Source organism: Natator depressus, chromosome 6 (assembly GCF_965152275.1).
Source record: "Natator depressus isolate rNatDep1 chromosome 6, rNatDep2.hap1, whole genome shotgun sequence".
NCBI lineage: Eukaryota > Metazoa > Chordata > Testudines > Cheloniidae > Natator > Natator depressus.
The window spans coordinates 108886685-108911611 of NC_134239.1; the positions used below are offsets into that span (position 1 = coordinate 108886685).

The following is a 24927-nucleotide window of genomic DNA, read 5'->3' on the forward strand; positions in this document are numbered from 1 at the left end:
ATTATCCTGTCCAAAATACTTTGGCAGTTTGGAGGTAATAAATAAGGGCTGCCATTTCCATGTATTTTTGTAGGTTTTCTTTGTTTTGCAGAGAGGCACATTCTGTTTGTATCTAATCGTGGTTAAAAGCAGTAGCTTGCAGCCTGATGCTGCACCATTGAAGTCAGTGGGAGTCCTGCTATTGACTTGAGCAAGAACAGAACCAAGCCCCAGGAGAGGGGAGCGAAGAGGTACTGTTGCCTGATGGGAGAGGAGTAAGGTGGGTCAGCCTGAGCTCGAGTGTAGAATGGTTCTGGTGGGTTCAAACTGGCCTCAATCTTTATTGGAGCAACTTTTCTTTATTGACAACACTGGTCACAGGTTATAGAGTATAATATTAAATACCATCTTTTACTGTGGTTCAAACCAGCAAGTTATCAGTCAATACATCCCCCAGAGAAGCTGCGTGTCCCTGTGTGTTTGTATTAATATCATCTCTGGCTGAGGAGCTCCTAGTGATGGATAAAGGTAAGGTGTACACACTGATATTTTTAGAGCTGTCAGCTGTCTTTGATGCCATTGTTCACAAGGCACTGCTGACTTGTCAGTGAGATGGGACTGCTTTAGAATTGATTTTTCCTTTCCTTTAGAGAGCTGTTGAGTGAATTTTCATTTTCTTCTTTCCCAGGGCTCCCATATGTGATGCCCCATATGGCTACTTCTTGTTACCTCTCAATTTAATATATGTAAACAGAGACTATTAATGAGGTCTTTGGGAGCTGTAGTATCATTGACATGCTGATGATGATCTGCTGGCTCCTTTTCACTGAACCCAGATTCTGTAGTCTCTAGAGTCTTACAGTATCTGAATGAAATTGGGAGCTGACCAAAGACAAATTGGCTGAATCTCCCTCCAGACAAGACATAAGTGATATGTGACAGGATCCAAGGGCACTCCTGAGACCAGACTCCAAAGGGTTAATGCAGCAGCCACTTAACCTTAACCTATTAGAGGGACCAAGGAAAATACAAAGAGGGTGCCTCAGAGGCTGAGGTTGTGGAGACAGCTGGAGCCCTGCCTACAGGTTTGTATGTGGAAACTGTTGGTTGTATTTCCTGTCTTTGTTTTATTACTGCTGATGTTGTACAGTTTGGACTCATTATAAATTCTCATAAAGGTGGCGCTGGGAAGAAAGGACCACAATGGACTGAAGGCTGCCTGTTCTATTTTGTGGGCTGAGAAATCAGTGCACCAACCCCCAGGACATTACTGGGCAGAGGAGGCACCTGAAGGAGTGGATGGACACATCCACAATGGCAGTTCACAGCTTCAAGGCTTTACTGGATCCTTTGCTGCTTTTGGATTCTCAGTTTCTGAAAGTGAGCTTTAGCACCCATTTATGCATGTTACTGGTGAAGAGGTTGAGGAATTTCCTGTCCTATCTTGACTCAGCTCCTGTAATCTTTGCCTTTGACCACTCTGTGCTGGATTGCCATAGTTTAAGGAAACTTCTGAAGGCCAGACAAAAGTTTCTGCTAGTTCTCAGGGCAACTATCCATCTCCTAAAACTGGTGGGATGTTGGGACTTTCAAAAAGGTTATTCATTAATTTCTAGGTGCTGGTTCAGGGTGTGGGGTACAATCGTTAAAACCTTGAATGGTCTGAGATCTAGATACCTGACAAACAACCACTTAGTTTGTTTCTTGTTATGTTGGCAAAGATTAGTGTTAGGATATAGATATTCAGGCCTGTCTGTAAAGGCCTGTACTTTAAGAATTTAGGGGTATTCTTATCACTTGGCTAGTTCTAGAGGTATAAAAGAAAGAATCAAAATCACTGTCTGCTGGTGTAAGGGCCTTCTCTTACTGAGACAGTGTGAGGCCCTGTGCTTAGGCTAAGGCCTTTGGCTAAGCAGCAGAGGCAGCCATAAGCCAGGAAGCGAACAGTCACATCCTCACATTCCAAACTAGTCACATTGAAAGAAGGTGCTATTGGGCTGTCCTGAATACAATCCTGTCCTGATAATTCCTATCACCTCCAGAGAAAGGGAAGTGCCTAGAAAATGTAAAAGGAAACTTAGTTTGATAGCATCCTGTCTGGCAAGAACTCACTTATCAATAGCTGGGATGTGAAATCCTCACTTCTGTATTGTTTTGTCATTATAGTTCCCACTTTGCTATTGTTTGTCTGTATAATCTCTGTCTGGTTCTGTGATTGCTTCTGTCTGCTGTATAATTAACTTTGCTGGGTGTAATCTAATTAAGGTGGTGGGATATAATTGGTTAGCTAATCATGTTACAATATGTTAGGATTGGTTAGTTAAATTTCAGTAGAATGATTGGTTAAGGTATAGCTAAGAATATTACTATATAAATTAGGGGCAAACAGGAAGTAAGTTGGGATTTGAAAATAAGGAAAAAGGAACTTGTATTTAAGCTTGCTGGAAGTTCACTCCAATAAACATCGAATTGTTTGCACCTTCGGACTTCGGGTATTGTTGCTCTCTGTTCATGCGAGAAGGACCAGGGAAGTGGGAGAGTGAAGGAATAAGCTCTCTAACAATTAGGTGAGGTGCTTTTGCTTCCAGGTCTTAGAATACCCCATTGGTGAAAGGTTTACTCTTAGGGGAACTCACTAAGATTCGCCAGAACCTAAGTCTGACAGTTTTCAGTGAATGTGGAAAAGACTACAGAAGGCTGGGTGAGAGTGTTTCTGACAGGTGGATGTAATTATTGAGCTGAGTGGCAATGATTTGCTGTTTTATTGCTCAGGTGGCATAATATAGAGAGGAGAACTATTTTGGATTCATAGAACATTGGAACTTCTGTGTTGAAAATTTGTTCGGATTTAACAGTCTCCACTTAAGCAGGAGGGATTCTGACCTTCTAGATTTAAAACTGGCAGGATTATTTCAGGAGATCTTTAAACTAAAGACAGAGAAAGGGACTTATTTCCTAATTCAGCTAATCAGAGAGGCACATCTGACATACAATGTAATAAAAAGATGCAGTTGCTGTGAAAAATAGAGAGCATTTGTGCAGTAAAGCATCTGCATACACACATAAAAACACAGGACGCAAGATTAAAAACATATTAAGTGAGAGTGAGTGTTATACAGTATGTGTAACCAAAACCTGGTAACAAAATTCTCATAAATGTCAAATATCAGTATGGATAAATGCAGTCTGTATTCAATAGCAGAGATAGAAAGAGAGGGGGAGGAATGTCATGTCAAAAGTGTTTTCGGTACCAATGAGATCATATAAATTGACAGTTATGAGTGTGGTGGTGAAATCTATGAATTATCATACTCGTAATGACAAATAACAGCTACTATAGGCGTCTTTTGCAGACTATCAGGACTGGAGGAGAGAGAGAATAAAATCTTCCTGGACTAACTATCAGAGTATTTGAAACCACAGGATATCATACTTATGGGGGTTTTAACTACCCAGATTATCTGTTGTGTAAGAAATATAGCCAAACATGCAGCATAAAAGATGTTTCTAAATTACATAGACAATTTTTGATCCATAATATCTAAACTCAAGGATAAGCCACCCTGCATATACTTCTGACCGGTTGAATGTGTGAGGAAAAACAGAAAGCTTGGCCTGAGTTACTGGTCTTCATTTTAGTAATGAATGGGTTCACAGAATAAGAGTATATGGGTACTGCCCTGTGTCTTCCCTTCTCTCAGGAGGGAATTCTGCAATTCCTCTATTCTTAGAGCAGGTACCTGGTCTTATAGCATCCCCTGTGCCATCTGTGATTCCTGACTGGGTATGGTGTCTGCAAGTTTTCCCTTCAGGAGCTGGGACCAAAAGTCTTTTCCAAACAAAGTATTGTTTAATCTCAATAGTATAAACAAAGCATAACAAGGGAGAAGGGTTCTTAACTCAAGGGTTCTGCACACACTTCTCTCTTACCTATAGGTTAGGTAGGCCCAGTTTACCCAAGCCACCCAAACTGCTGCAGACAGAGGCTGCTTCAGAGCAGACTGAACCCCTGTCTCACTCTTCCTTGTTCTTCAGGGGTTGTCGTTTATGCACCCCAAAGTTATTTGTTCCAGCTTTTCCCACTTGGTTCCCTACTGATGAACTCAGCATGGTTGGGAGTAAAACATGATATCTGATTTGTCTTTAAGAACCAATAAACAATCTGCCTAAAGCTATTGTCCCCTTTCCTACATATGTGCAAGTAACCCCTGGTTGAATTAATCCCTGGTGAGCCTATAACAATCAAACAGTTAATAAACTATTACTGGCAGCTCCCCTGTACTTCACATAAATGTTGACAAATTAGCAAATAAGGTCTGAGGGAAAGAAGCATTAAATCAACAAGTGAGGAAAAAGTGGGCTGGGGAATCCTAAAAGACACTAATTAAAACATAACAGACAATAATTTCTTTAAAGGAGGACTGCAAGCAACAAGAATTAGCCAATCTGGCTCTAAATCGGGTAGCTGAAATCACAGGCACTCCTGTGCTACTACTGAAAAAGTACAGGGAGGGACAATCGCAGAAAAATACACAATCAGTTGAAGGTGACCCTTCAAGGGGAAAGGAGGTTTGTCTTTTTATTTTTTGTTGTTGTTCTTTATTGATGTATAATGAAGGACTGAAAAGTTTTTAACCTTAGAAATATCACATATTAAATTTTGTCTTCCCTGTTTTTGTTGGAGCCTTCCTTGGAAGACTAGAAACCTAGCATTGGAGCTTTCTCTGCCCTTACCTGAGGGATAGAGGTTACAGCTTCCCCAAAGAAAGCATCTAGCCAACTATGTGGAAGCAGTTAGGATTAAATACCTGGTAACAAACACAATAGTTTAAACCACTCTAACTAAAACTCCCTGCTACTAGAGTTGCCCAGATTTCATTTTCTTGTCCCTTGTAATGTCATAATTCCACTAGTTCTTCAGGTTTTAGAGTAGCAGCTGTGTTAATCTGTATCCGCAAAAAGAAAAGGAGAACTTGTGGCACCTCAGAGACCAACAAATTTATTTGAGCATAAGCTTTCGTGAGCTACAGCTCACTTCTTCAGTCATCCACAGAGTCCACCAGCAAAAACAGCCAGACAAAACCTGCTAGTTGTAGTGGAAAAGAGATGGGGAAAAAGTGTTTTTTCTTCTCAACCTCTCTCCCATCTCCAGAATTATTGAAAGCTGCCTTTGAGCATAATAAATAATCCAGAAAGGGGGCGGAGGTATATTTTTTTTCCTTTGCAGGGTCCTTTTCAATGTTGCAGGGGAAAGACAAAGTAATCTAAACAACAGGGCCAACATTTTCAAAAGCAGCCAGAGATTCACGGTGCTACAATTTTGCACCCCAAAATTGGCAGCCACTCTGGAAAATATGGATCTAACCATCTAGGGGGACTCCTGGTCGGGTTATTTTGTAAGTGGCCTGCCTGGGTGCCCAGAGGCCGTTAGTCAGTGGAGAAGGTGATGAGGGACTGGACGTTGCCTGGCCGCAGTTTGGACAAATAAACGCACCCATGTAAGGAAAACCCACCTACGCACTTTGAAATCCAGGGACGGGTGGCCACCCTGGGGCGCGGATCTCGCTCAATTGGTGCGTGGGGCTGCCCGCTGCTCAGACCCCTCGCCTGCCGCTGGGCAAGGGACCGGACACTAGCAGGGGGAGCCCGGCTGCAGCCGGCCGCCCTGCCCCGTCTGTGCAGTGAAGCAAGTGGGGAAGGGCGCAGGACAGGATCCCCCTGCTCTGCTCCGACCTCTGGCTCCCCAGTGCCGGGACAGCCCCCGCTAGCTCCGCGGAGCTGCACAACCCCCCCTGCGGACGAGCCACCCCCGAAACAAAGTTAATCCCTGGCGACCCCTTCCCTGCCCACGAGCGGAGTGGGGAATGCAGATGCGACCCCCCCCGCGGAGGGGGGCAGGGGAGGCTGGAGGGACTGGGGAAGGGGAGAGGCCTCTTCTCCCCCCCCCCCCCAACACTTCCCTTCACCTTTCACGTAGAAGTTTAATTATAAGCCGGATCCTGACTGTGCCAGCGGATCCGCTGTGAGCTCTGCCAAGGCTAGGGGGGAGCTTTCGCTCGCTCTGCAGCAAAGACGGAGTCTCCCCGCCCGCTGCTGCAGAGGGGCGGTGCAGACACCCCCGGAGGTGCCAAGGGAGCTAGCGGAGCAGACACCCCGGAGCTGGCGGGGGACCGGGTGCCAGATCCCCTCTCCGGGCTGGTGGGGGAGCAGCCCGGCGCCCTGCTGCCACGGGCATGTGCCTGTCGTCGTAGGTGGGGAGCGCGCCCCTGGTATGCGGGGTGATGGATTTCCAGGCTGTCACTTTACTCTGCTGCTGCGGCTGCTTCTTTCCCCTCATCCTGCCCGTTACCCCAGGTAAGAGCGCGCCGGAGCCGGGGCCGGGGCCGCCCGGCGGGAGGCTGCGGCTGGCCCCAGCCTGGACAAGTTCATGGCACTTTTGTCACGGGCGGAAAGTTCTGCAGGCGAAGGGGGGCGGGGGGGGGGGCCGCTTTGGTTCCTTACCCGTTCGGCGGCTGCTGCTCCCAGCTCCTGTCTGTGCGCTCGGAGAGACTTTGTTCAGCTTCTCTTCGGTCTCGCCGCAGAGAGGGAGAAGGCGGTGTGGGGACGTGCGTTCCCGTGTCCCGGCGCGGGACGCTGGAGCCTATGCGCGCACACAGGCTACGACCGAGAGGCGGTGGGGAGCGTTACTAGGTCCCACAAACGCACCCGCACCCGCCATGTTCCGGGAAGCGTGTCCTGGAAAGCCGCCGCTGACCGCGTAGACGACAATGCAGAAGACCCAGTGTTTCCTCTTGTCATCTTGGTGTGCAGTGGCTGGCGTGAACGGGAAGAACTTGCAACCTTAACGAAAGTAAACGGGTTTAAAAACTTCCCAGAGGTCGTCTCACGCTGATTTTTTTTTTTTAATGCCACTGTTGAAGAACCGAGTATTTCTCTACCCTACGCGTGTTTTTCTAGTTCAAGTTCCTCCCAAGTTCTCATTTTCTCTTATTGATTTTAGAGAGGCGCTTTTCTTCTCACTGAGTGCGAGCAGGGATTTATTTCTCTTGCAATGTCATTATTTCAAACGTTAATGATTGCACGTGAGATTGCGATTATTTAACAGATTAAAATATTTACATTCAATTGTCTACAAAGAAAACGTGCCCGTAGCTCTTTAACTTTTGCTATTCTCGTACACTTTAATCAAAATTTAGTGTTTCTTCATAACACAGCCTTGTCGAATGGATTCAACATGTGTACTATCAAATTTTTAGAATGCAAATTATTTCTGACTAAAGGTACTTTTGTATAAATAAAAGTATAATAGTATCTGTGATGTGCAAAACGACTTAGACCCTTTTATGTCATTTTCAATTTTATGTAAATTGATATTAATATTGCAAAAAATGTCCATATGCTAAAGTGGTTTATCTTGTACAGTTCTGAGGAACTTCCATTCCAGGTGTCTAATAGCTGAATTGCTAGGAGATATGTTTATTTAAAGTTACATTTTGTTTTTAGAATGAGAACAAATCTAAATTTTATACATTTTTGGTTAGTTTTAAAGCATCTATAATCTATATAGAATGTGAGGATATGGTTCTTTTTAGTACTGACACTTTACAAATCTCTCTCCTAGGTGTTGTTTGTAAACCTGGCTGCCACCCAGTGAATGGATTTTGTGAAAGTCCTAGTGAATGCAGGTAAAGAGATCTACCAGCTGAGGTTATTAGTGAAGGGACTGATTAGTCTTGTAAAAAAAAAAAAAAGAAGAAATTAGAATGATTTGCCTGCTGAAAATGTGATGCTATAAGGACACAGCTCTCCACTAACAGACTGTAACTAGAATTGTATAACATATTAAAGAAACCTGGATGCCTCTGAGAATTAGAGTATTTCTTTTAAAATATCCTAGGAGCACCTATAGAAAGATACTTAAGAGGGCTAAGTTTCAGAGTAACAGCCGTGTTAGTCTGTATTCGCAAAAAGAAAAGGAGTACTTGTGGCACCTTAGAGACTAACCAATTTATTTAAGAGGGCTAAGTTATTTTAGGTTTAAAATATTTGTTTTTCTTGCACCTAAAGTGAATCGTTTTTCTTTAATTATTTCCCCAGTATTTTATAAACATTGAAAGTCTTTTTTTCCAAATGCATTACATGTAGCAGTGTTATCTTTGCAAATTCAGTTTTTTGTGCCTTTTAAAAGGAGAACAGCCTGGTAATTATTTTAAAAAACCTCTGTATCTTGTCTTGTATCTATTTCAGGTGTCAACCTGGGTGGCAAGGAGCTCTCTGTTATCAGTGTGTTCCTTTTCCTGGTTGTGTGCATGGCAGCTGTGCCAAACCATGGCAATGTGTCTGTGAAGAAGGATGGGTTGGCAGCCTTTGTGACATAGGTTTGCAAATACTTTCCTTTAATAGAGCAACATAGTTTCCCAGAGATTAAATGAAGTGATTACAGCTCCATCTGGTGTTAGAAATATGCAAAAGCTTTTCCCTAGATGTTTTCTTTCTAAAATGAATATTTGACCGAAAACACGAAGAGACATGAATTTGGGGGGGGGGGGGAGGGCGGTGAAGGGGGGAGAGAAAAAAAAGCCTTATGCATTCACATTTTAGATGAAAACACAATATCTTGTATAATATAGTTCTGGGTATTGTTAGAATTATGTATAAAACCCTAATTCCATTTTTAACTATGATTGTCACATGCAGATGGTAAATAACAAATTCTACACTGGTTCTGTAAATGTAAGAAGTCCCTGTGGGTGTGTTCAATCAGTTAAAATAATTCATTATTCAACATCATGTGCATATGATAGTATAAGTTGAAATAAACACATGAGTTTGGTGCTTGACTAAATATTTTCTAGCAAAGGATTTGAATGGAACTATTAGAAGGTATAGCACTTAATTCTTCCCTCATTCAAACCACTGTAGATCAAAAGAAATTCCAGTGATTCAATGGAGTTACACTGATGTTAAACCAGTAGAAAAGGAGAAGTGGGCTCATATTTTTGCCAGTCTTCTGGGTTTCATCATTTTCTAGTTTATCAAAAGTTAGTTTGTTGCTGTGTTCTGTAACTTGATGTTCAAGAAATCATTCTTATTCATTAGGTAATTCTCATTGAGTAACATTTTCAAAGTCTCCTATGTGACTTAGAGCCTAAATCCCATCATCTTTCAATTAAACTTGGGCTTTTATGGTCCAAATATGGTATTTAGACACCAAAGATGCAGATAGGTACCTAGAGAGATTTCAGAAACACTTAAGTAGATTAGATACTTTTTGTTTTTAAATCCCACTAGGCACCTATCTGCATCTTTAGGAACCTAAATACCATTGAAAATCTGTCACTTTTAAAAATGAAACTTAGTCACTTGAAATCAATGGGCGTTAGAAACTTGATCTGGTTTGGCATTTCTGAAAATAACACAAGTTTACGATCTAGATCTCTAGGCACCTAAATACTTTGAAAATCTGGTCCTAAGTCACTAAGTCCCTTTTGAAAATAACTTGGGTGGATTTGAAAATATTACCTGTTATCTCTATATTTAGTAATACCAAGCATGCTCTACAGACATCCAAAAATTATTTCACTCACCACTAGGAGTCAGTTTTTGCAAACTTGAATCCAGGGCCGGCTAAGGGCATGTCAAGAATAATCAGAATGATAGAATTAGCTGTTTGTCTGATGTTGGGGTATATCAGGTATATTGAAAATCATGCCAGTCCAATGGATTTAGCTAGTCTGGACATGTTCTCTAATTCATATTGGGTCAGCAGAGAGAGGCTTCCTCCCTGTTATTGGATGGCTTTTACCCATGATTGTCGTGATCCAATAAAGCAATATAACATGACATGGAGCAACTGCTCAGTCATTGGATTGAACCCTCCTCTGCTAGGAAGATGGTTGTATAAAGTTGTGATGAATTGCTATAACTCATTAACACATACCATTAATCCAGATTTGATCAGGTTAGGAAGAAAGAGGAAATTCCACAGAGCAAATAGGAGGCTTCTGCCCAATTTGGGATGGTTAGCAGGTATGAATAACTGACTTTCATATGGAAACACTAAATCCAATCCAGTACCTCAGTATAAAATACTAGACTCCTACCTATAAAGGAATCCCCCTTAACATTTTATCTTTGCATGTGAGAAGTGGAGACAACCACTGTTACATTTTCACAAGCAAATGGACCTAAACTGGCATTTTTAGCTCCTCAGACAGTCTATAGCTATGAGTGTACACCAGATCAAAACATACATTTACTATGTTGCTCTAAAGAATCAAGAAAGTTCCTAAGTAATGCACCTTTTTATGGGAAGTTGTTGCACTTCCTCAATGTCCTCCATTTTTGCTACTTTTAAAGACTGTATACGTTTGCCAAGGTGTTTCTGTATGCAGCCACTATTTGGGGATATTCAGATTTGGGGGTTGGTGCGGCCTTGTTATGAGGAAATGGGCCAGCCGTGGTGGTATTGTTTATTGTTGGTAAGGGGCTCCAGCCCACGCCTGAATGTCTACACACCAATTTTTAAGCTCCAGGGCCCAAGCCTGTTGAACCTGAGTCAGCTGACCTGGGAAAGTTGCAGGTTTTTTAATCCCCTTGTAGACATACCCTGAGTTATTTAATCACATGCTTGAAGATGAGTACATGCTTGAGCACTTTACCGGATCAAGGCAAGAGGGTAGAGCACTTTGCAGGATCCAACCCCATATTTAAAACCTGTACACGTGTGTCAGGGTGTAACCAGGTTGGCCACTTCTCATGCACCCCCTTTTGGCCTAGGGTCAGGCTACAGGCAGACTACCTCAGTTTCCCCACTTGGACTGTTCAAATAAAACTTCCCTTCAAGCTTTTCTTGGTCAAAATATAAAATAAACTGCAAATAAAACTCAAAATCCCCAAACAAGGTCCTCCTAAATCCACACAACATAAGATTTCTCTTCCTTCTCCCAGGCCCTCCTGCCTGGGGCAACTCCCCCTGGTCTCTGGGTCTTCACTGCAGGAGCCTTTCCTCACTTTCTCCAAACACTGCCACAGCTTCCTAGGTTTCCCCCTTTATTGCACCCTCCTGCTCCTTTTACACCAAAATCACTTGATTCCTCTCAGGTGAGACTCATGCTATGATCAGGGTTGGCTTAGCCCCAGCCTGTGGTGAAAGCCACCGTGTTACAGAGGGTTTCTCTTTCTTGAGCTAGCTTTGTGACATGCCACAGAGGGTGTATGTACCACACAGAATAACTTTCAAAACAGAGGGGAAAACAAGTGTGGCTGGTTTGTTCTATGGAAACCAGGGCGAAAAGCCCACAAAATTAGTGCCATTATAGTAACTATGGTGTTCAGAATATGTGCCTGGTATCTTAATGACAGCTCGTTTGGAACATAGGAGTCCCCACAGCAGATCAAATCAATGGTCCATCTAATGGTCTCTGATACTGAGCAGTGCCAGACGTTTAAGAGGAAGATGCAAGAAACCCTCCAGTGAACTGCTACTGGGGAATTTTCTTCCTAATACAAACAATTAGTGATTGCTGAAACATGAGGGTTTAACTCTTTGTACCTCCTATTTTAATTCTATGTAAAGCAACTGTAGATATGCTCATCCATGTAAATGGCTAATCCTTTTCTGAATTCTCTTAAGCTCTGGGCCTCAGTTATCTCTTGTGGTAAGAAATTCCACAGCTCATCTGTCATTTGAGAGAAGGGTGGGGGGAAATTCAAGAATAATGTTGGTTTTTTTTTAAAGTAGAGAATTTATTCCTATAGGCTCAAGGATTGTGTCATTTTCCTAGCTAGTGAGCTGTTATATGCCTTATTTTCTTTCCTTCCTTATTTTCTTCTTATACATTTCTTATTTAATGTTATTAAATGTGTGTCTATTGCAGGGTATCTCCTTTCTCCTGTATCAGGGCTGTGTTTGGTTAGCTGCCCTTAAGGCTTGCCAAAATGGGCACACAACACTGCTGCAAAATGCAGTCGAGGCTATTTTGGTCCTTGTAGAAACCACCGTTTACACACAAAAGTTCACATAAAGTGGTAGTGTGGCAATCGGGACAGACTAAGATAGTGGAAAATAGGCCCCTATACAGGGGAAGAGCATTTTACTGTAATTGTAACTGGACAACGTTTATAGTTATGGTTAATATTTTACATTGCCTCATGATATTCCTCTGGGTTCACATTATCCTGTGGGTTTAGGTGGGAAGTAGAATTTAATATTCATCACATCCTTATTTCTCACTTTAGAAAAAAGTATATGCACAGTGCTGTCACTGAAAATGCATGCGTGAGCTTGCAAGACCTCGCAGCAAGTTGCAAGACCTCACAGCAGCTGCCATGTTATCTTGGTTCATTTACTTATTTATTTATTTCATTTTAAATCTTCAATAGTTGCTCTGGAGGAGACTCAGTCTAAGAGGGTAATTGTGAAAGATTATGTGCGTGACTTACCAGGCAAAAATATAACAGGGTCCACTCTTCTGGCACCATCATGTAAGAGGTAAATGCCAACCAGCAAAGACTATACCACAGAGAGAGGAAAAAGTTGAAGTTCAAAGGTGGTTTGTAGAGCTGGGCTGGAAACAGTTTTCCCATCCCACAAAAACTTTCCCATTCTGCATTGGGATGAACCTGAGACCTTTCAAAGTTTTTCAGGTAAACAAGAAGCCCTCCACAGTAGCCAATAGTCCAATAAGGGCATCTACCTGCAATTTGAAGGACACAAGTTCAAGTCCTTGCATCACCCACATCTCAGGTGAGCCACCGAGCTACACAGTCACTCTCTCTCTCTGGCCCAATGAATATTTAATTGAGACAGACACCATGATGCCAGAATAGTAAAGATGGTGATTAGGGATGTTGGAAGACCCAGGCTCAAGTCCCTGCACAACATCAGGCAGAACAAGGACTTGACCCTGGGTTCTCCACATTGCAGATGTGCCCAGAATTTCCAACCAGGACCTAAGTAACCTTTCCAATGAATTTTCATTGAAACCAGCCCTCTCCTAAGAAAAGTTTCAGTTTCAACCAAATTGGCATTTGCTGACACCCTCCCTGCCCAAGAAAATCTAAATTCCTAAAGAGCTCCTGTGTTTTGTTACTTACAAATATCAGTTGTCTCTTTTAAAATGTAAAATGCTTTTGTGTAGGATTTCAAACATCAGGCAATCTGGAGAAATTTGTAAATATACCATTTTTAGATTGCACATTGCTTTATCTGACTTACATGCATGAAGTAGTTGGGAATATGAGGTGGTGTTTATAGTAATTAGTAGCTCTCCCCCCACCACTAACTTTTTATTGTTAATATTACTTATTCATAGAGAAAAGCAATCCAAGTGTATTTCACAAAGTGAGAGCTAATGGATGGGGAACAAGCTGACTGACTATGAAGTAACTGAACAATCTGCCCTCCATTAGAGAGAAGAATAAATCAAAATATATGCAATGCAGCAGGAAGGACCTTTAAAAATGCACTTAGTCTTTTCGTATTGTTTACTATTTAATGGCTTTTATATGATAAAGTAGACCCTGATTTCTTATGTGCTAAATATTTAACATTACAACTAATGGTTTTTGATGTAACAAAACTGTCTGTTTTTGTTAACACAGATATTCACCCATGTTCTTCAAAACCCTGCACCAATAACTCAACATGCATAGAGACTGGAGATGGAGGATATATTTGTTTGTGTGCCAAGGGATTTACAGGAAAAAACTGCCATCTGAAAAAAGGGCCCTGCATTATTAATGGGTAAATATTGATTTCTGATATAAATATACAATCCTACTAAATTTTTCTCTGATTTTCTTTCTTAAATCATAAAATGTTTGATATGTAGCACATAACTTTTCCGCCGACATGGTAATTTAGTTTCTAGCCTATTTGTTTCTAGACTCAAATTGACTAATTCTGATCTATTCCTATTATATAAATCTGATCAGATTTTTAGCATGAGTCTGTGTGCATAATTTGAACCTCAAATATTCAAAATTGCACATATTGTAGTAATATTATGTTTGGGTTTTTTTACGGTTTCAATAGATAAACGTCAAAAGTACGTTCTAGGTGCTCTTAACAAATAATTAAAAATACAATCCAATTAAGACCAAAAGAGCAGTAGCCAACCAGCAACCTCCCTCCGCGCAAAAGAACCCTGTCTGCAACACCAAGGTATTTGAACTCCCATAAAACTCTACACCCAGTGTAGTAGTTAAATAAGGGGAGACATTGGGTGGGAGGGATAGCTCAGTGGTTTGAGCATTGGCCTTGCTAAATCCAGGGTTGTGAGTTCAATTGTTGAGGGGGCCATTTAGGGATCTGGGGCAAAAATTGGGGATTGGTCCTGCTTTGAGCAGAGAGTTAGACTAGATGACCTCCTGATATTCTATGATTCTCATTAAATCAGCAGAGAAGGGGCGGGGGTGTGTGCTGCTTCCTCGGGCCACAGAGCGGAGAGGGAGTTTCTTTTCTTCTCGCCACCCACATTCCGAGTAGCCCCTGCCTTTATGGTCAGCTAAATCCACCAAACCTCAGGCTTCCCGAAATGCCTGTCCAAATGGATGAGCTTGGCAGCATGCTGTAAGGGTATGTCGACACTGCAGCTGGGCGTGTGCGTCCCAGCTTGAGCAGACAGATATGTGCTAGTTTTGCTTGAACTAATGTGCCCAAAATAGTCGGGTTGCTGGGGATAGCACAGGCAGCAGCTTGGCTCGCTGCTTGTGTACAAACCATCTGGTCTCCCTGAGTGTGAACTCAGGCGGCTAGCCCGAGACTCTGCCTCTGCTACCCCGGCCACGTGGCTATTTTTAGCACATTCGCTCAAGCAGACCTAGCAGTGTTGAAAGACCTAAAAGTCGTCAAATTGGATTAGCGGGATGGGACTGGACAGAGGAGAGAGTTGTGTTTGATAGTGAAGGGCTGTTGCGCAGAACAGCCTTCCAGCAGCTCCTTCTCCTCTGTACAAAGGCATCCCCAGCTCAAGCACCTCCATTAACCTCTGTAGCTGGCATCCAAGTGGCCATTTATTTATTCACATTTGTAAAACTGCCTTTCTGATATGTATTGGGCCTGATCCAAAGTCCAACAAAACCCAGGGAAAGAATTCCCTTGACTTAAGTGGATTCCCTTTCTGAAGTACTTAACTAACTGGCTGTTTGGAAGATTTTCTCATGCAGTCACATAGAGCATGCATAAAACTGTCCAGTCATGTGTCTAATTAGTCATGTTTATGCTTATAACTGAATATGCAGTCACAATATCTGCATGTACAAGTTAGGCATATGTCTGACAGCATGGCCCATAAAGTAGATAAGTAGACAACTGGCGGGTGTTTACATGCAAAATATTAACTATTCCTTAGACCTGTACTGTAAGGTAAATCATCTATAATGTACAAATTAAAGGAAATTAGTACCAGTAAATGAAATCAATTAAGAATATAATGTCTGAAATATGGATATTGTTTTAATTAAGCATGTAACAAAAGATTTGGACAGACAAACATTAAGAGGCTGAAACAGCAACAAGGGATTAGAAGGAATATAATTTAGTGAAATTCAAGCTTTTATTCATTGATGAAGGCTGGCAGTATTCTGATACAATAAACTCTACATGCAATATTGTATTAATGGCTGAACTCAGATTACTATGGGGAAAATAGACTTTAAGGTATGAACCTATTAATTAAGAAACCTATTCCCTGTGAGTCTTGTCTTATGATGGCTTTTTGGCTGCACATTTTGTCCATGACTCAGTTGTCACTAGGTTTTAATAATATAGCTGGGAACAGAACTGTCTGAAAAATGATGAAAAAATTGTGAATAATTTTTTAATGAAATTTGAAAAAATCCAGCCAGCTCTAGATTCTTAGGAGGAATCTATTCTGTTCTATCAAGGGTCTTCTCACATTCTCCTAGTATCTGAAGTCCTTTAATCCTTGTGCATTTTATTATGATAAAGCAGGAGCTTCACTACGGTTAAGGCTGCTACCAACTTACATTATAAAATGCTGTTTTAGCTTCCCTAGAGCTTTGGTTTGGAAAATTGTCTTAGCCTGAAAATTGGCAGATTTCCCCTGAGGTTGAAGCAGAATATTTCTGCAAAGCTTGAAGAAAATTAATCAATTTCTGTGTTATAAATCACTTTAAAAATAATTATCCTGATTTGAAACATTGACTTTTGTCTAAGGTTTTCTTGTCTCCCTTTAGCTCAACAATGGTTTGTTACAACCCTTTTAGCCTTTCCATGTAGTTAAATCTCCTTGGAAACTTCTGCACTCATTATATTTGATGAAAATGGGTTGTAATTGAGCAAACAAATATTTATTTTGTATAAGGCTGTTGCCCAAACCTGCTCTCACTGACTTCAAGCTGGAGATTCTTGCTGAAATACTCAGGGTTCAACTGATCAACATATTTGGGGTTGGGAAGGAATTTTCCCCTGGGTCAGATTGGCAGAGACCCTGGGAGTTTTTTGCCTTTCTCTGCAGCAGGGGGCTCTCGCAGGTTTAAACTATTGTAAATGGTGGATTCTCTGTAACTTGAAGTCTTTAAATAATGATTTGAGGACTTCAGTAACTCAGCCAGAGATTATGGGTCTATTACGTGATTGGGTGGGTGAAGTTCTGTGGCTGTAAAGTGCAGGAGGCCAAAGTAGATGATAATGAAGGTCCCTTCTGACCTTAAAGTCTATGAGTCTATGACTTTGTTCCAAACCTGTGCTCTGTTATGTCAGTGGAAGATTTTTGCCATTGACTTCAGTGGGGCCAGGTTGGGTAATTTTGTGTACGTGTGAGTTATTTTACCCCCATTGGTTGGTTGCAGTTTACAATGTAAGGATGGCTGATGTTCAGTGCTCGGTAAGGGAATTGGTGGCATAACAAAGGCCTAACAGAAATCTTCCTTTAACTCAGACGGTAGAGCTTTGACTTTTAGGAATTGCAGAGACACTATTCCAATCACTGCTCTGCAGGTATGTGTTTTGTTATGGAGGGGCGATAGCCTGTCTCCTGTTTATGTGTTTTGTACAGCACCTACTACACTGGGGCTCTGATCTGATTGGAGTCTCTGTCGTGGTTCAGGGCTAATTGCACCTTTGAGTGTACCCGAACACCTTTGAGTGTACCCCCACAGGTGTTAGGCCTCATGCCCTTACCTTTTTCTGGGGTGAAACCCCCATTTCTCCCACTCTTGAAGTTCAGCACCATGTGGCCTGACTGGGTTTTGCACCAGCAAGTCTTCCCTTTGAGGGCTTGTGATCAGTGCTAACTAGAAGAACTAGACAGCTTTCTTAAACAAAGTCTTGTTTAATCTTAACAGTAAGAACAAAGAAAGCATAAGAGAAAATGGATTTTAAACCAAGAAAAGGGCTACACACATCTGTCTTACTTAATGCATAGGAAGGCCTAACTTCTTTAGAACTCCAAGGTGTCAGTGTTTTTGTCAGCCTGTACCCCGTGAACAGCTCCCTGACAATTGCCTGATCTCCGGAGAAGGAGACTTTTTACCTTGTCTGTGCTCCTTTTGATTTCTTCAATCCCAGCCCTGGCAAAACAAGACTTCTGACTTGGCTCTAGCCCGAAAGTAGCATCTTCACAGCTAATAGTTCAGGCATTCTGTCTTACTGACCTCCAATATGCTTATTTGGAGCCATCATGTAGCCTTTCTGCTTGTTAACAACCCTGCTATTAAAGGTTTCAGAGTAGCAGCCGTGTTAGTCTGTATTCGCAAAAGAAAAGGAGGACTTGTGGCACCTTAGAGACTAACAAATTTATTTGAGCATAAGCTTTCGTGAGCTACAGCTCACTTCATCGGATACATTCAGTGGAAGATACAGTGGGGAGATTTATATACACAGAGAACATGAAACAATGGGTGTTACCATACACACTGTAACGACAGTGATCAGGTAAGTTGAGCTATTACCAGCTATTACTTCAATCTCTCTGGTCACTCGATTACAGATCTAAAAGTGGCAATACTTCAACAAAAAAACTTCAAAAACAGACTCCAATGAGAGACTGCTGAATTGGAATTAATTTGCAAACTGGGTACAATTAACGTAGGCTTGAATAGAGACTGGGAGTGGATGGGTCATTACACAAAGTAAAATTATTTCCCCATGTTTATCCCCCCCCCCCACTCCCTGCTGTTCCTCAGACGTTCTTGTCAACTGCTGGAAATGGCCCACCTTGATTATCGCTACAAAAGGTTCCCCCCACCTGCCGCTCTCCTGATGGTAATAGTTCACCTTACCTGATCACTCTCGTTACAGTGCGTATGGTAACACCCATTGTTTCATGTTCTCTGGGTATATAAATCTCCCCACTGTATTTTCCACTGAATGCATCCGATGAAGTGAGCTGTAGCCTGCTATTAAAGTAAACCAACATATGCATGCAGTGAGGGTGACCAGATATCAAGTATGAAAAATTGGGACAGGGGGTTGGGGGGTAATAGGTGCCTATATAAGAAAAAGCCCCCAATATTGGGACTGGCCCTATAAAATCGGAACATCTGATCACCCTTCATGCAATAAATATTCCAGTAACTATCCCAATAACTAGGTCACATACAGTGTTCCTAAATTATTACAGATGAGCTCCCGACCTTCACAAAAATATTCCTGAATGCTACCTACTGGATCTGGCCCTGTGTCCTGGGGAAATTATTGTTTTCATATGCTGGCTTGGAAGTCATGTGCCCTGTTTCCTAACATTCCTTAAAACAGTGTTTTCCAAATGTTAGAATGCTGAGACTCCTTCAGGAATATTAAACAAATTGCAACTCCCCTTCAATTCTGTGTTGTTAAAGATCTACCCAGTTTAATTTATACATCTTCCGCACCCACTGCCTTGTAGCCCTTTGTCCCCGCTTTGGGTGGGGGCGCACCCCACATTTTGGGAATTACTGATGTAGATCTTTATGACTTTTTTATTCTTTCTTACATGCCTGGATGGAACAGTTATCAGTGTTGATGTTGTCAAGTGTCATCACGGGCATCTGAGTTAACACTTGATATGAATAGGACAGTTCGCACATCAGAGCTATTATTTCAGCTTATCGGCAAACTCAGGCAGATATCACTGTATCAGTTACACTTGGATCAAGTGCTGAAAATATTCTTCACAATCATAACAGCTAGAGCCAACTTTTTTTTTAAATGAGAGCAGAGTCCCGGGAGAACAATGGAGTGGCCATATCCACTTGGCTGGTAGTTCATGCACCACTTTTTGTGAAACACTGTCTTAAAAGGTGAGTGTTTAATACAGTAGAATTGCTGCTGTGTTCTTAGAGAATTAACTTTAATATATTACTTATTTTAATCATATACTTAACCTTATGTGAATAATAATAAAGGTGTTCTTAAAATTCCCCATGATTCCTCTAAATTTTGTTCTGCTTTGTTTTACACATATGCAATATTCAGATGATGATCATAAAATCATAGCACTGGAAGGGACCTCGAGAGGTCATCTAGTCCAGTCCCCTGCATTCGCGGCAGGACTAAGTATTATTTAGACCATCCCTGACAGGTGTTTGTCTAACCCGCTCTTAAAAATCTCCAATGATGTAGATTCCACAGTCTCCCTAGGCAATTTGTTCCAGTGCTTAACCACCCTGACAGTTAGAAAAATTTTCCTAATGTCCAACCTAAACCTCCCCTGCTGCAATTTAAGCCCACTGCTTCTTGTCCTCAGGGGTTAAGAACAACAATTTTTCTAGACCTTTAATCATGATCTTACACCCCTTCTTATTCTCTCTCCAACTTTCATCCCAATTCCCAAAGAAGTTGGTGAATTATCCCATACCAAACACCAGGGCTCAAATCTCCCCCACCCCATAACAAAGGGTTTTGACTGATTTTTTTCCTAACACCATAAATCTTACTTTGAGCCAAGAGAGGTTGCCGGACTCTTCAAGGCACCTGCTCACCACCCAGTTTCCAGTGGACCACAGGACAATTAATCCTGTCATTCTCTGTTTTAACCAGACACTATAGTCTGGCTTGTAATCTGCCTTCTGGCTCTCATAATTACCACCACCCCATCACCAATCTCCCTTTACTAACTGTGCTTTACTTCTGCGAAATCCTGAAAGAGTATAAAAACCCACTCTTCTTTCCAGACCCCATCACTGCAAACTCCCAATTCCAGGCTTGCAGGAGCTTTCCTCCCAACTCCCAGCTACAGTGGGAGATGTTCAGGGAGCCACCAATAGTTTATTTCACTTGGTGGAAACAAAGAACAACCAGCCTACTCCTCTACCATAATAGGCAGGTACTTCTGGGGAGCCCCTCAATGCTTCACTCCCCCATGAAACCTAGGACTCCAGTATCCACACTGGAGTACGCAGACCTGAGTCAAACCATCGTATCCCAGGCTTCCTAGCACACTTCCCAGCTGTGGCCATTCGTGCCCCTGGTTCATAATTCACTGTGAGGAAACTTGACAGTCCACCTCGCACATTACAGGAAGTTGTTGCAGCCCTTCAAATTCCAGACAGATCCTGCTGAGCTATCTTTCATAGAATCATAGAAGATTAGGGCTGGAAGAAACCGCAGGAGGTCATCTAGTCCAACCCCCTGCTCAAAGCAGGACCAACCCCAACTAAATCATCCCAGCCAGGGTTTTGTCAAGCCAGGTCTTAAAAACCTCTAAAGATGGAGTTTCTACCACCTCCCTAGTAAACCCATTCCAGTGCTTCACCACACTCCTAGTGAAATACTTCTTCCTAATAACCAACCTAGACCTCCCCCACTGCAACTTGAGACCATTGCTTCTTGTTCTGTCATCTGCCACCACTGAGAACAGCCTAGATCCATCCTCTTTGGAACCCCTCTTCAGGTAGTTGAAAGCAGCTATCAAATCCCCCCTCATTCTTCTCTTCCACAGACTAAACAATCCCAGTTCCCTCAGCCTCTCCTCATAAGTCATGTGTTCCAGACCCCTAATCATTTTTGTTGCCCTTCGCTGGACTCTCTCCAATTTTTCCACATCCTTCTTGTAGTGCGGTGCCCAAAACTGGACACAGTACTCCAGATGAGGCCTCACCAATGTCGAATAGAGGGGAACGATCACGTCCCTCGATCTGCTGGCTATGCCCCTACTTATACTTCCCAAAATGCCATTGGCCTTCTTGGCAACAAGGGCACACTGTTGACTCATGTGTGAACTTTTGCTGCTGCATGTAAAATTATCATGAAAGTAAGATGGAAATTCATTTGCAACCTCTTGCACAAGATTCCTGTTCTGCCACAGTGCAAGTAATGGACCGAATTATGCTGTAAATAACAACCCCATTGATTTTGCAAAATGTGGCCCACTGTCATGTATGGCCCTGTCTCTTGGCAGCTCTCTCTGGAATACTAATGTAGTCCAAATTAGGAAAGACATGTTTCTGTAATAAACGTAGTGGGTTCTGTTCAATATGTAAGTCAGTGACGCATCAAATAGTAATCTCAAACGGGTTTATTAAGTCAGATTTCTCTAACTACAAATAGAACAGCATGTAACAGAAAGGTGGTACTCACCAACCAGTTGGGGGGCGGGGGGCGTGTCAGTCTGCATCTCACCCTGTCCTAGAATGATTTACATTTCCATCGGTTTTATAGATTCATTATCAAATGAGTTATGCCCTATATTTGTATCATAATAACTTTAACCTCCTTAACAATAAAGCATAGCATGAGTTAAAACAACTCTTAACCAGTCATTTCACTGTGTCCTTTGTGGTTTGGAACGTTTTAATAAATTGGCCGACCATATGGTAATGTCATATTGTGGTTATACACAAGGTAAATAATATTCTTCTTAAATGCTTCCATCCTACATGCCCTTTCTTGTGGTTTCGGTTACAACTTCATAACTTGTTGTTCACACAGCATAGCCAACTACAAGGCACAAAACAACCTTAAGCAGTTGTAAAAATAGGTCATACTCTTAAGCTTATTTCTACTCTATAAGCAATTTAATTTGTAGCTGTTAGTAATATCTATTGTTTCTCTGACATAACTTTTGCAAGGCCTCATGGTACTCTTGCCTACATATTAACAATCTCTTACCATAACTAGGAGGGATGTTTGGAGCTTGTAGGTTAAATGCTAACATTTCTGAATTAACTTATTTAACTTTAAATGGTTTGTGATAATATTTAAATTCTGATGGGATATTCAGGGTTACATTAGGGATCAGCAAATAAAAATACTTCTGGAAGAAAAATTTGTGAAACAAGTCATTGTGAATGTTTTCAGTGTTGACTATATTGATTCAATCTGAGTAGCTGATAGCGCTCTGCTTTTGCACAACTTCTCTATTACTCTCCCTTATCTGGCTGCCACCCTATCTTGCTGAGTCCTCTGAGATTGCACTTAGTACAATCTTTCTTTAATAGTTATTGAGTGAATTTAATACCAATGAAATATGCTGACTTGATATCCCTGGAGGATGAAGTCCTCTTCCCTTCCACAGAAAGGGTGTAGCAAAACAACCCGTGTTTCCTAGCCCTGATGTGTATGAACCACCTCTAGAACTGAGAGAATTATCTTGTTTCCATGTCGTTGGCTTTTCTGTGAAGACTATTAAGGAGGATGCTGACTGGGCTGGATTTTGCACTGTGAACACTTATCTAGTAGGAACTGGAATAAGGTAATTTCACACAGGCAACCAAGCAGCCATGAGGTGGTTCCAACCTCTGAACACTACTGACTTGGGTCTTTTCAAATTTGGGACCTAGATGTGAAAAGTTTGGTATCCTTATTACCAGTCTCCTGAGCTACCGCCTTGCCAATCCTTTTGAAATAACAATTTTGATTGTATATGATTTCTTTTGACAAAATTATTCTCACTTAATGTAGTTAAGCAAATAAAAATGAAAATGTGTTGTTTTCAATGCTTTGAGGTTTCAAAGTGCCGCAAATTCTTCCAGCCTCTCAAATGTACAGGGTATGACTGTGCTATAGCCATACAATAAAAATAAATGTCTCCGCATCAGCTGTTATGCTTGTTGATATTTTATACGGAATATATAATACCTAGATTGTGTTTTGACTAATTACTGAGGAAAAACTAAGCCATGCTGGCAATATCTTTGCTCACTCTGGTCTGAATACCTACTCAACCATTCCTCAGATCACTAGATCTAACCAGACAAGCACATTGGGCTGCTTAATTTCAAAAACAGTTTTAAATCTCTTCAGATAGGATTTGTACATTAGGATGTGCAGAAGAGATTGGAATCAATGTTGGAATATTAGAGGGACCGCGTATATTGATAAAGATGTTGGACAAAATTCATTCTTGATGCAACTCCATGGACGTCAATGACATTCCACCAGGAACTGACGTGGCTCATTATCTAATAAAGAAAATGACCCCTTTTTAATTATCTGAAATGTTGCATATCTGCTTATTTCACTTACATTTTCTTTAAACTCCCATCTGTTTTGTCTTGCGTTCCAGCTCTCCTTGTCAGAATGGGGGAACATGTGTTGATGACAATGGATTTGCGCCTCATGCCTCCTGTTTGTGCCTTCCAAGTTTTGCTGGCAATTTTTGCGAAATAGATGTAGATGACTGTGAACCCAACCCATGTGAAAATGGAGGAACGTGCACGGATATTGGTGGAGGTTTCAACTGTCATTGCCCTATTGGCTATATGGGCAAATCCTGCAGCAGCCGTGTCATATTCTGTGCTAGCAGCCCATGTGAGAATGGAGGAACATGTCATGAGCATCCTGAAGGAGGATTTGAATGCGTATGTAAGGCGGAATTTGTTGGTGTAACCTGCACATATCTCAGCAGAAACACAAGTCTCCATGGTGTGAATACAGAGGCCAAACATGGGCACAGTTATAATCTACCCCCAAATGCTCGTCCGAAGTCAGTATCTCACCAAGAACATAAAGTCTTGAAGATAACAATGAAAGAAACAATCCAAAACACAGACCCCTTGCTTAATAAAAGTCAGGTCATATGTTTCATTGTTCTGGGCTTGCTTACATGTCTTGTTGTGTTGGGTACAACTGCGATTGTATTTTTTTCCAAATGTGAAATGTGGCTTGCTAATGCCAAATATAGCCATCTACTACGCAAGAAAAAGAATTGTTTTCTTCAGTCTAACAATGGGGAAAACCTCTCAGTTAACATAATTTTCCCAGAGAAGATCAAACTCACTAACTACACCAAGAACTACACCGCCATCTAGACTCCTTGAAAGCCTTGCAGCAACTTGCAGAGTTTTGTAGCAATATGTAAAGTTTTTTGAACTTGTTACCTGTGCCTGGCTTTGATGTTTTGTGCATACATTTGCTGTAATTTGTGCTGGGAAGTACAGAAGAAATATGTTGTATCTGTGTTGCCAAGTGAATTTCTCATTCCCAAAATAAAACTTTAACATAATCAGATTACAGAGCAAGGAATGTTCATTTGATTTTTTTTAATGCAGCTATATTTTGTAAAATAAAAGAAATTTGCCACAAGAGCAGTTTTCAGCTTTATTGGATTGTGTAAGCTTGTTTGGCAAATATGGTCCTCATAAATTACTTGCCAATGCTCATTTTTTAATAAACAGTAATTGAGGGCTGTACAGGCTTATTTACTAGTTTTGTGAATTCTAGCATGCTATGGTAAATGTACCACAGGCATTAATATGTAGTACTTCCTCTCACTGTGAGAGTCTTTAGAAACTGATCACAATCTGGCCCATTATTTTGAAACTTTCATCTATTGTACAAATGGTGCCAGTGTATTAAATAAATAGAGGAGGGGGGAAAACCCTCAAATTGTTATGTTTCAGAGTAGCAGCCATGTTAGTCTGGATCCGCAAAAAGAAAAGGAGGACTTGTGGCACCTTGGAGACTAACAAATTTATTTGAGCATTAACTTTCGTGAGCTACAGCTCACTTCATCAGATGCATTCAGTGGAAAATACAGTGGGGAGATTTATGTACACAGA

General features: G+C 41.5%; 1 protein-coding gene and 1 long non-coding RNA gene across 7 annotated transcripts in view; one reads left to right on the plus strand and one right to left on the minus strand.

The window, feature by feature from the left end:
* Positions 1-7298, minus strand: part of LOC141989492 (uncharacterized) — a 192721-nt gene extending 185423 nt beyond the window's left edge. For 2 of the 6 annotated variants that reach the window (XR_012639994.1, XR_012639993.1), the window contains exon 1: positions 6481-6947. This is a non-coding gene — a long non-coding RNA (uncharacterized LOC141989492). Of the gene's footprint in view, positions 1-6480 lie in introns of all 6 variants that reach the window. The other 4 variants (XR_012639992.1, XR_012639997.1, XR_012639996.1 and 1 more) reach the window with 4 other exon arrangements.
* Positions 5995-24401, plus strand: DLK1 (delta like non-canonical Notch ligand 1). Its single transcript, XM_074956246.1, has 5 exons — positions 5995-6333; positions 7601-7664; positions 8227-8357; positions 13585-13726; positions 23433-24401. The coding sequence occupies exons 1-5, from the start codon at positions 6261-6263 to the stop codon at positions 24175-24177; spliced, it is 1155 nt and encodes a 384-aa protein (XP_074812347.1). The 5' UTR covers positions 5995-6260; the 3' UTR covers positions 24178-24401.
* Positions 24402-24927: the final 526 nt, after the last annotated feature.

What these genes read in the sequence shown, in the direction of transcription:
- DLK1 (XM_074956246.1), top strand. Translation starts at nt 6,261, where the DNA reads ATGGATTTCCAGGCTGTCACTTTACTCTGCTGCTGCGGCTGCTTCTTT. An exon ending in CATCCTGCCCGTTACCCCAG is followed by an intron (nt 6,334 to 7,600) that starts GTAAGAGCGCGC and finishes TCTCTCTCCTAG; the next exon opens with GTGTTGTTTGTAAACCTGGC. An exon ending in TGGCAGCCTTTGTGACATAG is followed by an intron (nt 8,358 to 13,584) that starts GTTTGCAAATAC and finishes TTGTTAACACAG; the next exon opens with ATATTCACCCATGTTCTTCA.